General features: G+C 44.7%; 2 protein-coding genes across 2 annotated transcripts in view; one reads left to right on the top strand and one right to left on the bottom strand.

Annotated features, from left to right (window-relative positions):
• Positions 1-1,517: 1,517 nt before the first annotated feature.
• The window catches only part of T265_07806 (hypothetical protein), a gene marked incomplete at both ends in the record, with an annotated part of 38,615 nt that continues 24,333 nt past the window's right edge, over positions 1,518-15,799 (top strand). Inside the window, one exon of the mRNA XM_009173435.1 lies at positions 1,518-1,689. Within this exon, the coding sequence (XP_009171699.1) occupies positions 1,518-1,689 (172 nt within the window). The remainder of the gene's footprint in view (positions 1,690-15,799) is intronic.
• Positions 6,676-15,799, bottom strand: part of T265_07805 (hypothetical protein) — a gene marked incomplete at both ends in the record, with an annotated part of 40,576 nt that continues 31,452 nt past the window's right edge. Inside the window, 3 exons of the mRNA XM_009173434.1 lie at positions 6,676-8,142; positions 9,900-10,703; positions 11,991-12,500. Coding sequence (XP_009171698.1) covers positions 7,471-8,142; positions 9,900-10,703; positions 11,991-12,500 — 1,986 coding nt within the window. The remainder of the gene's footprint in view (positions 8,143-9,899; positions 10,704-11,990; positions 12,501-15,799) is intronic.

Below are 15,799 nucleotides of genomic sequence, written 5' to 3'. Positions count from 1 at the left end.
GAAACAGGTCATTAGTGGCGGAGTTGTACACAGTAATCATGAAGCGGTTACTTCATATTTGGAAAGGTGAGGGAACAAATTCGGAGCCACGGTTATTAGCTGTCCAGAAAATGCTACACAGGTTTTTCAAACCGTCTTAGCAGTGATATCACGGATGGATGACGCGAAAGGATGATGAGTAAAGCGATCGATACAGGAGACCGTAACAGGGGTCAACCAAATGAACTGTAACATGTGTAAAACGATAGTCCAAATGTGAGGCATGTGAGCGTTCATGTGTGTTACGAGGTATAAAATACTAAGGTCAGATAACGGGACAAAAATTACGCCTGAGACTGTTGAGAATTCTACAATGAATAAATCTGTAGTGAATAAAAAAGAGAGTAAAGTCTTCTGGCCCCTCCCCGGTCAAATGCACTTAAGAACAAGGCAGTTATAGCAACTCATCTTTCAAACAAGTGGACAAATACGCAAAGGTTTTATCTGAATTGTTCCGGTGGAATACCGAGTTTCCTGGTTTCCTAATCACGCCCACTCGTCAGTGATTCTAAATTCTTCCGGGAAGATGGGGAACAAAGGTTTGCATATCGAATATGACTACTCTGAATAGCTTCTCTTTGCCCCACTTATTCAAGAGCAGCCAAGTGGTTGGGCCAGCTGATCCACTCACGACTTCCTTTGAGGTACTTCTGATTATCCGTATGATTTAAAACCCCTTTCTCATTACAGTTGTATACTTCTGAAGCATCAATCCCGGCCAGGTATGCGATGCCAACCGGTTATCTTACACAGATGAAGATACCGGTCATTCCAGAAAGTTGTACAGTATTGATGGAAGATAAACCTTTTACAACTGCAGAAACCTCCGATCTGAAGGTACTGAAACAAAAGGAGTACCCAACATGAATATAAAACACGTTTCCTGGTCACAAACGCCGTAGACAGGTTTGGACGGGGGGCTTTTCTTCTAATTCAGGAAACTATCCTTCTCAGACAACCTAGGATTTCCACTGATGATTTTTTGATGTATTCGGAGCTATGGGTCATACAACACTCAGGATAATTGTAAACAAACTTATGTATATGCTATGCTAAGATGTACAACCCTGGTCTGTGCGGTGAAAGATAAACAGTTTATTGAAAGGGCGATCTGATGCACTGCTGGTGAGCTACAGAAAGAGAAACACTCGATTCCAATGCTTCAGTCCTTTTATGTTGACTCGCCAGAATAAGTGAGCCAGGACAGGACTATACAAATGAGAGTGATGTGACCGAGAAATCAACAGATCCCGCAGCCAGGTTTCTAATTTTGTTTAATGAAATTAACAAACTGGCCAGATCTCGTGGTGTCTTAGCTTGCTTCACACGAGTACAAAGCGGTTCATTTTGCTCTATTCAGCAGGTAAAATGAGGTAAAAGCCACCTATGGGACCGTCAACCATTGGTGCACTGGTCGCTTTGTGTACACTCGTGTTTCAAGGCGTAGATGTAAGAAGTCCCCGACGATTTACTGAAACATGGAGAATTCAGATTATACAGAGGTACCTCTATTGCTCAAAGTGTTCCTCGGGTGCTGCTTTGCCAAAAAGATGCTGTTTTTGTTGTATCCAACAGCTTCCGCTGCTCTACCGTTGGAAGAAGCCCCCGCCCCAACGAGCACTTTTGACATTGATACAAACTGGCTGATCGGTAAGCGTCCTTCATCATTCACTCTGCTTCTATGAGATGTCGGGACACTTATTACCGTCGTCGTGTTACGCTGGCGTATATCGACACTCACCATCGTCAGCCGTTGCTGAACTGTTTGACTGCTTCACTGGCCTTGATACTTACCGGTTTTCCTACTGCGTTTTGATTAGGTTTGGGTGTCTCAGTAGGTTTCAGGTATTTTGGGATTTTGTTCATGGTCACACCACTCTCTTTTGAATGGTCGTCTTCCTGTTCTGGCGTAATTATTCTGGTGAGTCCACACCAAAGGGAAGCACTGGCCTCAAAACCGTTTCGTTCTTTGTTCATATGGAAGTCAGAACACTTTTAAACCCTCGTATTTTTACCCGTTCACCAGAATTTCACAACACGCTGTATCCTACCTTACGGCTGTCTGTTCATCCCGCTCCCGAGAGCCGTATGCTGGAGAGTGGTAGAGATCAATCATCCGCATCCGGTAATAGGGTCAGGCGTTGTAGTACTACCAAAGGCGCCGCCTGGAAAAAACAAATTCTATTGCCTATTGACCCAACTGATGCGCACATTATCGGTGTAACTGAAAAATGGGATTTCTAATGCATCTTCTCCTGAGCTGCAGTTATAATTTCCCCCAATAACCCTAAATTTTTTTTGCCGTAAGATCATTTACACTGGAAGTCATTCCAAGGCTCCTGAAACTGACAAACATGGAAAGTACACGACGACGGTTTTACTATGTTCTCGTTTCGTTCGGCAAACAATTGAAAGGGGACAACGCAACAACAGTTAGGGAATCCACAGTGAGAATTCAACTGCGAATGCGACCCATCAAAAAATTTGATGAATTATAGATGTGTCTGAATTTTCGGCCACAAATTTGGCGTTACCCACTTGAACGAGTAAACTTGAAAAAAGTAGCAAGAACACGAGTGGTAAGAAATGGGGGACAAAAAGTGTACAACCAAATCAAACCAACAGTTCTTCTATATAGCTTTTATGAAGTCCATCTCCCATTCTTCGTCAACTCACCATAATTTCTTTTGCCTTATTCATCGTCATTGCGAGGAAGTAGACAAGTTTTCTGTTTGCAAAAAATACTCATAGAGCGGGAATTCAAACTCAACTTAAAGACTAGTCCACTTCTTTTTACGTTCTGTTTGGATATTATATCGCACCGCAAAAAACTCCATTTATCCTTTCGCGACGTCCTCTCGATAATTGGCGATCACAGAGACCCCTTAGCACCTGGTTGCATCCTGGGTTACATAAACTGGTCAGCACACTGACAAGAGATGTACCCAACTCCATTTGAGCTCGGGATTATCTGTTCGTTCTGTGACAGCTTTGCATGCCCATGTGTGCCTGTGTACCGGACACGCTGAAAAAGCACGAAAATCTCAGTGGTTAAGATGCAAACTCGCTGGCTGGAAGGTTCGCGGTTCGAACCCAACCTGGGCACCTCAGCCACCAGTGCTTAGGCCTAGGCAACCGGGCAGTATCTCAGCCCCCGGGTAGTATGGTACATGAAGGTGGTTATAGATGATCTATTGACGATTTTGTTTGGAAAAACTTGCACAGGTCACCCACTCGTTAGTTGATTTCGTCTTCAAGAAGGTTAGTTCGAGCCATGGACTAGAAGAACCGGTGTAATTGCTTATGCAGTATACACGGTATGTCGGATGGTGGCCTCATCACTGGGATCGGCCCTTATTGGCACCAAGAGTCTTTTATAAATCACAGCTTTGCACTTATCTTTCTGTTTAGGCAAGCCAGACAAGTCTTTACTGTGGGCTTACCGCGTGTTTGCTGACTCAAACCCAGCTTCCACAATCAACCGGTGCTTTCATATGTCTAGACTACCAAGATGAAATACCCTGTCACTTTGGTGGCTTGCTGTCTGACCCGGAAAATCTGACCGCCTGTCAAATCCACATGCTTGTGAAGCTGTTTTCAAGTCGAAAGGTGACTTTCCACAGATACAAGCGGTGTGATGTGGCACATCATGTGGAAAACCTTAGGCTAGTCTCATCGCTTGTTTTGAATGACCACATACCATTATGTTAGTGATATGTTTTTCACTAGGCCAAGTGGGCAGGTTCCCGCATGCGCCACTCTAGGTCTGTTTCACAATATCTCCAAGTAGATGGTTGCCATTCAGTGCTGGATTCAAAAGACGACAAGTCTTGTTCCACAACTTCCTTTACCATCTCTAATTTTGTACCTGAATGGCAAGCATTCTTGTGCGCTCAACTTTTGTCCTTCATAAACTTCATCAGCTCTGGTAGGTTTTTTGGGGTTTCAGAGTAACATAAACTTCCATATACTGGTACACTTCTCTTTACTTGGTTTTTCTACCCGACCGTTCTTCTAGACTGTACTATCGTGCATGAAAACGTAAGATTGTTATTATGCAGACTACTAGTGGAACGGTGATACTACTGATGGGGAGGCATGCCAGTAGTATGTTTTGTTCTTGCAAATTCGCCCTGCGTCTCTTGAAAAGGGGAATCTGTTGCGGAATTTGTAAGGTCGCTTTGTAGCATTTGCTTGGATATGAGCAATGAGTGATTGGAGTCAATGAATGTCGAGGAAAGTTCAAGAAGACGCGTTCAGGATAAGATGGATGTCCAGTTTTTGTAAATAAGATGCAAATGAGGGTTTTGCTTCCCTGTCCAATAGTCTGGTCGGTTGGCATTTTCTAATAAATATCTCAGCAGCCAAGGCCTTCTTCCTTTCACCAGTACCGGGTAATGCTGGGCCATATGATGGGAGTCAGATATGGTGGCGTGAAAACGAGCAAGTTGCATCCCCACTGCAAAGTTAACATGGAGATAAATCTCACTTATACCAGCGGGCTTGTGTGGTGGAATATAGATGATTCTAGAGATGAACATAGGACAGTGACGATTTGGTGGCAGGATGAGTTACATATCAGAAGAAATAACTATGCAATCAGCCCTCTGACGACAGGAAATGTGACAGCGGTAGGTGCCTGTTAATCTTACCCACGTAGACATGTTTGACTGCGCCCACACTTAGGTCATCATCGTGAACATCGTCGTCGACAGCATACCACCAGTGTTTAGTAGAGATGCTTCGCTGTCGTACAACCACGAAAGCCTCATTGTGAAGAAAAGAATGAAAGTGGATGGGGAAGGGACTCGTTGCTGGCTTACTACAATCATTCCAGACACTCATTCGGGTAATTTTGATAGAATCCGACGAGAGGAACGCCGTCGAGATTGGTTACTAGTCATTACTTTTAGCGGCTCCAACCATGCACAGCGCAGATCATGGAGACTTCATCCTGGAAGGCGATTCTCACCCACAGCATCCAGACTTAACGTAACCCCTCTCTAATCGCTGTTTTCCGCGGCCACGTCTTCAGCCATACAACAAAACAGCCTGTACTATAGCCAGATATATAATTCCCTTGAGATTCATGGATGTACCGCTTTGACACTATAGGTGCCATTGAGGTTCATGCATTGACCTCATCTGTAATACTACAGTCGGAACTAAAACAACGTCGAAGATATGGAGAGCGCTGCACAACGTCCAGCGCCTCTACCCGGGTTGTAATTGTGACTGCGTGTCCACGAGCATGAACTTACACTTACTTGGTGCAAAATGAAAGCCAAAAAGGACGAGATGACTTGAGTCATTTTATCTATAAACACCTCAGCTATCTCCTCTTCGAAGATGAGACCAGTGTCTTCTGCATATTTAAAATCCACCAGGGTTTCGTCAACGGCTATTTGCACATCAGGTTTTTTGAAGACCTTCCGGCGTTCACGAAGTTACATGGGAATGGGAATCACGGGTGTCCTAATCGGACATCGCTTTGAGTACGGAAGCTCTTGGACAGCTCCTCGTATACTCCCACACGCCGGCTTTCCTTGCTTGGCAAGCGTGTTTAGGATAGAAGACTGGTCGACTGAGTAAAAGGAGCCTTAGAAATCCATAATTTCTATTTTTTTTGGTCGTTTGCTGTTGTTCTAATACCTGACGGATTTTGAAAATTTGGTCAACACAACCCCTACCAGACCGAAATCCCGCATGCGGCTCTCGAATCAGTGTTTCGTGAGCAACCACTAGGCGACAGAGGATGAATGACGCCAGTAGTCTCGTTAAAACTGGGATCAAGCTGACCCCCGTGTGATTACTTAGGTGTGCTCTTGCGCATATTTCGTGATGTTGCTAACTCGTTTGTTATATCGTTTATTTTGATCCCTCGTGTGGGTGTGACTCACTGAACAGAATCAGCTTTATGCGAGCCATCACCTCGATGTTGCATGCAGTTATCTCGATCAGGTGGCCTTCACCTCAAGTAATGACGGAGGTGGAGAGCATTCAAGCCGCGCTGCTTAGTCATGAACCTACGACTTACGACGTTTCATCATTAGTGTATCAAATGATGTGTATCTAAGCCAAGTGATCTGAAGAGAAAACTGTGGATCGAATTCACGTGGAAAGCGGGGATACTCCTCCTCCGTAAACATTCCATCTTCCATGCGAAAAGCTACATCATGCATGCATCAGAGAAATAGGCTGATATGAAGTAACTCGACATAGTCAGAAGGCGGTTTTGTCAGGTGTGAAATGTGATTTCACTCCAAAGTGTGATTAGCCATAACTTCAGGATTTTGATTTCGAATTACCTACCTACCTATTACGTGACCTCCGTGCACTGCTACGTCCTACCAACCTGACTCTGTGTGCAATGGATGTTTGGAAAAACTAGGTTCCTCCGATTCCAACACTGCGTGAAAGGTAGACGAAACCTCTTCCGAAAACTACGATTAGTGTCGCCCTTTTTGAAACTTCACCTCGCGAATTTCCGCAAATCTTATTTAGTGCTCCATGGCAATACATCTAAAGAGTTCGCATCTATTGGCGGCTGCTTTCTAGATCATGTCCTTTTGACCAGCTGTCGATTATTGCATTCAGAAGGATAATGACCAACCGGTTACCTCGTAGCCACCGATCAATACGTCAACTCCTTACTGGGCAAACATACACTTGAACAACCAAAGCAGAACTCTCAAAACCGACAAACCGGGAACAGCTGCTTATTGAATCTTTTCACAACTGTTCACACACAAACACACACGAAATAAATACAAACAAAATGTTCGGTGACGCATTAATTTACAAAAGAAAGCAGAAAGAAAAACCAGGAAAAAAGCAAAACAAGACATTAGATTAGACAAATTGATCTAGCTCTTCCATTCTACGTATGCATCTCAGTGTTTGTAGTGTCATCATGGTAGCAAAAACGAGTGAAGGCTATTCATATGATCGCCTTGTGGACGCACATAAGACCAAAAATTTAACAAGAACGGTTGCGAATAGGGAGGAGAATCATGAGTCGATTACATTAGAAGGATGATTTGACTGAAGACCGCAGGCTTCAAGTTAAGACAGAGAGAAAGATAGAGCGAAATTCCACATCGGGGACGAGGAGAACAAGACTATCAATAAACAGGCCTAGCACATGTGTGTGTATGAATGAATGAAAGACAAATTGAAATCCGTGCAAAACTCAAAGAGAATAGACAAGAAGCGCAGTATAGTTAAATGATCGAATAAAAGGTGAGAGGAAGAAGCGGTTCAGGATAGAAATCAGAAAGGTAGTTCTTGATACTGATGCAAAAAATAATGGGGGAAGAAACAAGAATGCAGGATCTCAGCAAGCTAAGCTGCTATAATGGCGGGATCGGTATATTGGTATTCTAGCTCCATCTGCACCGGATTTGAAAGCTATTCATGCGACTAGGTCTCTTACGACAGAGTTCCTTGGGACACTGGAAGAGTTGAACCTGTGGTTAATTTATAGAAGACGCTCTCGTCCAAACCTTGATTCTTTTCAGGGGAACGAAGGTTCAAAAATGTGTAACCACCCAGAAATTCGGCGACAGTTCGGACGGACACATCCACCGGACGGATAATCACTCTTCCCGGACAGGTTGTGGGTGCAGGTGGCGGGCTGACACTTCGCTCCCTTTCCCCAACCCCTCGTTTTGATAAGGGTAGTTGAGGTGGCGCCAGTAGCAAAACTAGTTCTCCAAGTTCCCAGTTTATATGCCATCCCTGAATAGCCGACAGACGCCAGCTAGACATGATATCACCCGTCTGTATGTCACATCGAAATACCCGTGTGGGCCCGATTCCAACTGCTTCTACGCGTCGGCTAGAAGAAACGGTGATGTTTCCTCCACCCAGAGGTTGATGAAGCCATGGCACACCACGTGTCAGAGGACGTTCATTTTGTTCATCACCGCCAACCAGGCTGGACAGGGGTAGGGTGACCTCAAGACGAGCAGGGAAGAATGCTATTCCATGGTTTGGCATTTGTTCCCACGCACTGATATACTTCATCTTCGCTTGAATACTGTTCAGGTCATGGATACGAGAGTAAGCCACGCAAATACGCCGTATCAGGTTAGCTCGATGCTACGGGGAAAATAGAAGAAAACAGTGAATTGTTGTGTCAATCTCAGAGAGATGAGTTCTACCACAAACAGGACGTGCTTTCATGTTTTTGATACTCACTTTGTATACTCAGTTTCGGTGCAATCAGAAGAGTCTGTCTGTCGGAAATTCACGATGGTAAACAAACAGTCCTGGCCAACGGCAGATTACTCATCCAGTTCCTTGAGAATATCAACGATTATTGCCCATAATATTCTGCCAAGCAATCTGATTGCTTTTGGAAACCAGATAAATGAACATTCCAAAGAACTCGTATTATCTAAAGATGAATTTTGTCCTGATCACCTAACTGCTATTGCATTGCATTGGATTGCTATTGGATTTTGTGTGACCGCAATGTGTGATAATCGGTTTGTGAAGCAGGCAGTGATGTAGATAATCCACTGGTGGCCAAAATTTGGGCTTCCACTGCCTGTCGAGTGATCTTGGTTCCAGATTTCCCTGGAGTTTCGTGAGATACGCACTGCTCATGATTCCCCGTAAGAATAAGACATTTGTACATCGCTTCTGGGCTTTTCAATTTTACTGGCAGGACGAAATACCAGCTGAGAATTCCTGACCCCCCTCACACTACCAAGAAGGTCGTAATTGTTTGTCGTATTGACGAACAACTGAACAAATCGTGCAAGTGTAATACACTACTCACCAGGTTGCTGAAAACTCTCCGATAACCCATGACTGGTTCCACCCCTTCACTTCGGGCTCATCAGGTAGGCGCAATCCCCGAGTTTCCGTCCACAGTATTTTTTTATTTGAACCCGAATTGCACGAAATTAGAGAAATGCACTCATTTGCTAACAAATAGGAATTCGACGGGGACTCATCTGGAACCCCCCTGAATCTCGTTAATGATGTGCTGCACCAGGCCGCCTCATATTTCAGTTGGAACGATACACGCGGCACATTGTGCAGATTTAATATTCGTAATAATATGCTCAAAAACATTCTTAACAAGAGATTCAGCCTGGTTCCAGTTAAGTCACTCTTCAAAACCAAATTCGAGTATATTTTGCTGAAGAAAATATTTCTGTTAACTTAGCATCCCATAAGAAATCAAGCATTCACAATATCAGAATGGTGTTGTTTGGGATGGGGATTGTTCTCTCTTTTGTTTTTTCCGAAGTATCCAAAACCTAACAAGCAGCCAATACAACGATGACGCTTAGAATCAGTTGTTAAACCAGCTGGTAGACATCCTCACTCATTAGGCTGGCAAGCAGGCCAATCAGATACCGCGCAGCTGAGCTGGCTGATCCGACGGATCGATAGCAGCATGTGCTTACTTGCTTCAAACAAATGTGAGCTCCTTCGTTGCCGTGTTCATGAAATTATATTGATTGTGTACTTGAGAATTTTTGGCCTGCCATTTGTCTCCTGCAGAACAGAAAGCGGTTACTTGTAGCAACAGGCAGACTATCGACCTCGACATTAACCTAATCAATCTTGTAAAAAGCCGCTGCGTTAACCAAAACTTAAGCATAAAAAATTACACTTTCTAATCGAAGGAATTAGCTGAAAGCTAAACTTATATGCAGACAGTTCAATTTTTGTACAAGTGTTTTGTACGATCCTGTCCGTTTTTAGGCTGAATTTCTCGGAGACCAATCGTGCCGGGACGTGGAGTGGCAAAAAAGCTCATTCATACGGATGGTGATGTATTATCTACTGAACACTGCTGGATGCGGCCAATATTATGGTGTTTGAGCGTGAATACTTACCGGCCCGGATAGGACACCACCTGAAGCATGTGCTGGTGTTCGTCCATCCGGCGGCAGGGTAGCTGTTCGACCAAGGGTTCCACCCGAATCTATGAGATCCCTGGACTTTTGACGCAGTGTATTCTTTGCCGGGGTGAGTCTCATTGGTAAGAAGTCTGCAAACCGTTTCTCCAAGCGGGTATGTAGGGCAGTTATTTGCAGGCCTCCATCCACCTTGTCGCCGGAAGTCACACTGGGAGATATGAGTTGGACGAGACCGGAAATCGCTTTTCTTTCGGCGTCGTAAATCTCACGGGTTAGAATGGATGCCCATTCCGCATGAGGGACCGTTCCATCCCAGTCAGTTCGATCCTCCCCGGTAGGCAAACCCATCAAGGGAACGGCAGTCGCTAGGCGCAAAAATGCCAACCAATCAGCATAAGTACTCGTGTCTGGCAACCGAAGCACTATTTCGTTGACGAGACCAAGGACCGCGGCCGAGGCTCCACACAATGCACCACCAGAAGAACCACCAGCAGGTTGTAGTCCAAACGAAGCGCCGAATTGGGACAACGATGTCAAGGACAAAAGGGATGCACGACGTTTCAGACGACCGCTAATGCCTATTTCTTCGTCTTGTCCCCGTACATCATCTATCGCGCCCAGGTTGAATGCAGCCGAAAGCGGGAGATTTGTTCTTGAAATCGGTACAAACAACCGAATGCTATAACGTTCAGATGTTAGGCACAGGTCTGGTTGAACTTCACACCCAGGCAGGTAGATTACTTCGAAGGCCTCAGTCTTGCTCACAAACTCATCTTCATTCTGTGGAAATGCACGAAAAATGAAATACGAATGACATGGTTAATGGTTTGTTGGTATTATTCCCGTGGTTGTTCGACTTATTGGAGAGGCATTATTTCCTTGTTTGAACAAAAATGACAGATAGAAATCGATCAACCATCATCATAGTGTGGCGTATCCTGTGCTCTACACTCATGTTGTCGAGGAAGTAAGACACCAACCAAATCAATAATGGTGATTGCTGCCGGAAAATGGGTCACCTAGCAGGACAGATATTACCAACTTAAAGTCACGGCTGCTGCTAACCATCTCTAGGGCTTCACTCTTGGCTTCTTCCTTCGTTATGTCATCCCGGCTTTCATGCGACCTCAGACCGGCAATATGTACCCAAAGGGCGACAAGTCCAATCACTGACGTTCAGCCTAACACATCGGACTGCCCTTCTACGGGCAGAGTATCAACAATGTTACATTCTACCGAGACTCGCCTCGCTTATCTACAGACTATTTCTGTGATAAAATAGTCTGATGACAAATTGGTCTGTGATAAGTTGAATCACGGTGAATCAGCGACGTACCGTTCTCAGCGGGTGTTTTGAGCGGAGTAGGTGTTCACTTTGTTTGAAGTAACTTTGTCAGATCAGCCAGAATGCTAGTCCATCCGTGTCTGATACACTGTTGTGCAACGCATAACGATTTTCAGAAATCCTCGTCTAAGTTATCGCGATTAAGTACTTCTGGTGTTAAGTAACTAATATCGACTAGGAACTAAAAAGTCGTATCACCTATCGCGAGATTGTATTGGAAAATGGCATCAATAACAACACGAATTGTTAAAAATTCAGACCCAGGTGCATCCAGTGTGCACCAATGGAGTGGCGGTAACATATGCTCCTTGCATGTCACTTGTCCGGTGTTCAGAACCCGGCACGGTCAAGGATATGAACTCCTGATGAGTTCTAATAAGAGCGAAACTCGAGTTCAGGGCACCGCCCTTCGGTACCGAATTGCACATGGAAAGCAGGTGGAATGTGTAAACAACTGATGTGAGCGTGGACTGTACAAATCTGTCAACCACTTTCAAGGACTGCAAAATAGCCAACTATGAAGATAGCTCGCGCTGCTTCAACCTAACTTCTGGTTCTGTAACACTCAATCCGTACCTAGGATGTGATTTCTTGTCCAACTCTGCTGTGTATTTATCCGCAGCTAATCAAGTTAGATTCAACCGAGAACAGCATATCAATGTGGGCGTATATAGTGTAACTCCGTGTCTTGCTGATATGCCTGAATTTCGGTACTCACTTACCTTGTAGACTGACAATTTTAGTCCATCCGCAACCATATAAACTCTTCGGAACATTTTCAAGCCAAACCGTCGCGGTTTGCATACTTTGATATAACCAGTGAGTTTCGGCGGACCGGGATCAAGTTGTTCCTCACTCTGGATGCTCAGCGCTTGACTCACTGGTCTGGCTGATCGTCTTCTGGCTCGCGATCTCCGGCCGCCGCCAATGCTGATTGCGTCGGCCGCATCATAGTTTGACAAATCATCCAGTATTGCATCGATCTCCGATTCCAGTTCAACAACACTCAGAGGTCGGGTCGGAGCTAAGCGAGGATTGTGACTGTGCCTTAGGTAGCCACCTATTGGTGATGTGTCTCGGTTATGTCCAACGACAAGCGGGAGGAGCTTTTTCTTGATGGACTGGTTTGATTCTGTTTGTGTTGTATTATCCGGTTGGTCAGGGCCATTCACAGGGGGCGAGGTCGCATTTTCAGTCAACTCCTGCTCCTCCCGTTCGGTGGCGATTTCCACCTGCAAACAGGAATCGCATATCGAACAAGTCACATTGTAGAGAGCAGAGTCAAAGTTTAAAAGAAACGAAGTCTCATTTGGTTTTGCACGTGATTCGGGCGTGCTACTAAACGATTTAATCTAAGTTAAGATGGTAGCCAGTGTCATAAGAAGTATCACGCTGGAGTTTACACCCCACAAGCTACACAATTCACTACCTCCGAGATGATGGTCGTACGCGTAACAAGTTGGCCGCAACGACAATCCCTAGCCGATGAAAGAAGTTGAAGAAAACCTTGTGAGGATGTTATTTCTGTAAGTCGATGAACAAGCCATACGTTTCTGTACCTGGGCCATTATTTACCCAGCCATCAGCTGCTTCATGGTCATTGAAGAACGAGGCAACCTATTCCTTGAAAAAGGGGGATTCTGATATCCGTAAATCAAGGGCCCAGCATTTAATATAGACTAATGCTTCTGCAAATAGGTGACCATGAAGTCGTCTATTCCCATAGCTTGAGAACAGCGCCACATAGTTGTTTGTGGACGCATCGACGAGTGCCTGCAGCGCTCTGTCTTCGGCAAGAAATTGTATAGACATAACACACTACTCACAAGTTTGCTGAAAGCCTTTTGACGACCCACGACTGGTTTCATACTTCTTGTGGCGCAGTCTCTGAGAAAACAAAATACTGCAATATCTTGAGCATCAAATGCACTGAAACATGAGGCGGCCTGATGCAGCACCTTCAGTTGAAGAAGGGCATCACAAACGAAAGATTCAGCTGGGTTCCAGTTAAGTCTTCCATAAAAACCAAATTGGTGAACAGATGAGTGTGGACGTCCAATTTCGTGACTTTTGGGTTCAATTAGAACAAAAGGATGACAGAAACTCGAAGACTTCACCTACCTGACGAACACCATGAAGGGTGAAACCGTTCAGAGTCTGTTGAGGAGTTTTCAGAAACCTTGTTATTAGTGTTTACGTCTTTCAAAATGCATGTCGTATTAGCGATTGGCTGATCATATTTTCATTATTATTGATATGGACTACTTTCAGCCCGTTCTGGACACTCAACCCAAGCTACGTGTTACATTTGAGTGTGACACGAATAACGGTCTAGATTGCGTGGATATACTTTTTGTAAACGTATCGACGTTTACCTGTGGTGTTCTGTCTAATACAAGAACTCATGAAGTGGTCAGCATTTGCCGTTCTCCACTCCTACTCCAAGAGCTGATGTGCGTGAGCTCGTAAAGGCTTCATTTTGCAAAACTCTTAGTCTGGGTAGCCCGAATCAAATGGTGCAAGAGGAGGAATTCCTGACGGAAACGCTGCTGCAGTAGGATTATCGAGAGCGTTTCAATGAAAGTCACAGATAAGCCGGAACACAAACAGTTCAAGCGCCAGCAAGAAAGGTACATACTACGTGTTTCCTCAGTTCAAAGTCTTGCATTTTAAGCCCGACTTGGGACACAGATTTACTTCCGAGTTTAAAAGTGTTTTACTGAAGCTAGTCAACAGAGGATTTACTCTACAGAAGTGTGAGCCTGTCTGTCTACCGCTCACGTGGTCTACGAGTTCTGCTGAGGCTGCAGAGTCGCTTACAGCTACTTAGAAAAACCTGTGGCAGAACAAATCCCAAAGGATGCAATCCATAACCGTCAGGTCAAAACGTCAAATCACAGTCCTGTGCCGTCAGTAGACGGACTTCTGCTCGGTACTGGTCATCTGACTGGGCCGGCCGACTTCTTCGGAATCCTATTGGGCAGCACAAACCCCAAGGTTTTAGCGATAAGCTAAGTTTTGCTCATCAAATCAAACCAACCCAACTATCTGCATAAAAAAACGGTTGAAGCAGACCATTTGGTTACACAGGCGGGAATTAGCTCATCAATGTCTGCCCAAAACCTGCATGTTTTACGTCCGCGGTGGGAGAGAGTAGAAAAACTGTTAACTTATTTCGGCATACATCTTTTATCAGTCTCGAGGAAAATATGGGTTTGTTCAGCACCTACAACGTTGCAGGTTTCGGCCCCTCGACTTAAGCCTCACCAGGTGGACCCAGTCCCCAAGTATCCGTCAGCCATGTGCTCTACTTGAACACAAATTGCACAAAATTCAGTTTATACACTCATCTGTTGGGTTGACGGAAGACTCACGTTGAACCCAGCTGAATCACTCATTTGTGCTGTTCGGATAGAACATAAAGTTTAAGGAAGATTCTGGAACGCGCCTACTTGATGAGCCCGAAGAAGTGCGAAAGCGGTCGTGGTCTATAGAGGATTCTTCAGCGACCTTGTGAGTAGTTTCCTTTGTGAAAATATACTGCGATATCTCGAATATTGTAACAAGTGAAACGTGGGGCGGCCTGGTGCAGCACATTCACTCGCAGGGGATCATCATAAGCCTGATATTCAGCTGGGCTCCAGGTGAGTCTCGTACCAAAACTAACTTGGTGCGTAGATGAATGTGTTAGGCTTTTCGAATAGTAATTTTACCTAACAATCCCTGAACAGGTTTTCTTGCATAGGACCTAGAAGGGATGGCATTTTAACGCCCCGAGGTTAAATAAAAACATTAGTTGAGGGCATCGTACTCTCTCTTATTGTTTCTCATCATAAGAGAGGTCTAACAGAAGTCGGCGTTTATATTTTTCTTATCAAAAAGAAAGTTCTCCCAGAAGTACAGACAAAGCAGTTCCGTCACTACACAGTTACAGACTAAACAACACACGATCTACTGCTCATCCCTACGGCCATAGCGCGTGTTAAACCGCATTCCGAATGTGGTAAACAACAGGACAACACGATGGTGCTGACGGTTACAGTGTCTCGTGACCGCGTCCACCCTCATTTTTCTAAATAAACATTCTTGGGCGACGTACAAGACATTTTGTGCAGGGCAGATCAATAAACCGATGGAGGATGCGCTAGTAAACCTGGAGCTGGTTCAGTTCGCTCCAGCAAAGCCCGGTTGGACAAAAAAATTTGGGACCGAATTCAATAAAATGACCAACGATTCATGTGTCGCGGAAGAGAAACTCAAAGTAACTTGTTTTTTTCATCCAGAACGAAACGGACCAGAGATACTATCGTTTACACCAACAGACCATTAAAATTGACTGTAGCGAAGCGTGCGAAAATCGATCTTGAAACGATAGATCGAGAGATTAGTGGCCGATAGAAGTCCATTCAGCTAACGTTTTGATGTGTTCGGGCAATCAGGTTGATTCGCTATATGATCCACACTGAAATTCAACCATCATGTACGAATGACGTGATCACTCTTATGCTCAGTTCATACTCCGGCCAACCTA

Source organism: Opisthorchis viverrini (assembly GCF_000715545.1).
Source record: "Opisthorchis viverrini unplaced genomic scaffold opera_v5_186, whole genome shotgun sequence".
Classification (NCBI taxonomy): domain Eukaryota; kingdom Metazoa; phylum Platyhelminthes; class Trematoda; order Opisthorchiida; family Opisthorchiidae; genus Opisthorchis; species Opisthorchis viverrini.
Note: the sequence above shows the minus strand (reverse complement) of the source record. Positions and strands in the feature narration are given on the sequence as shown.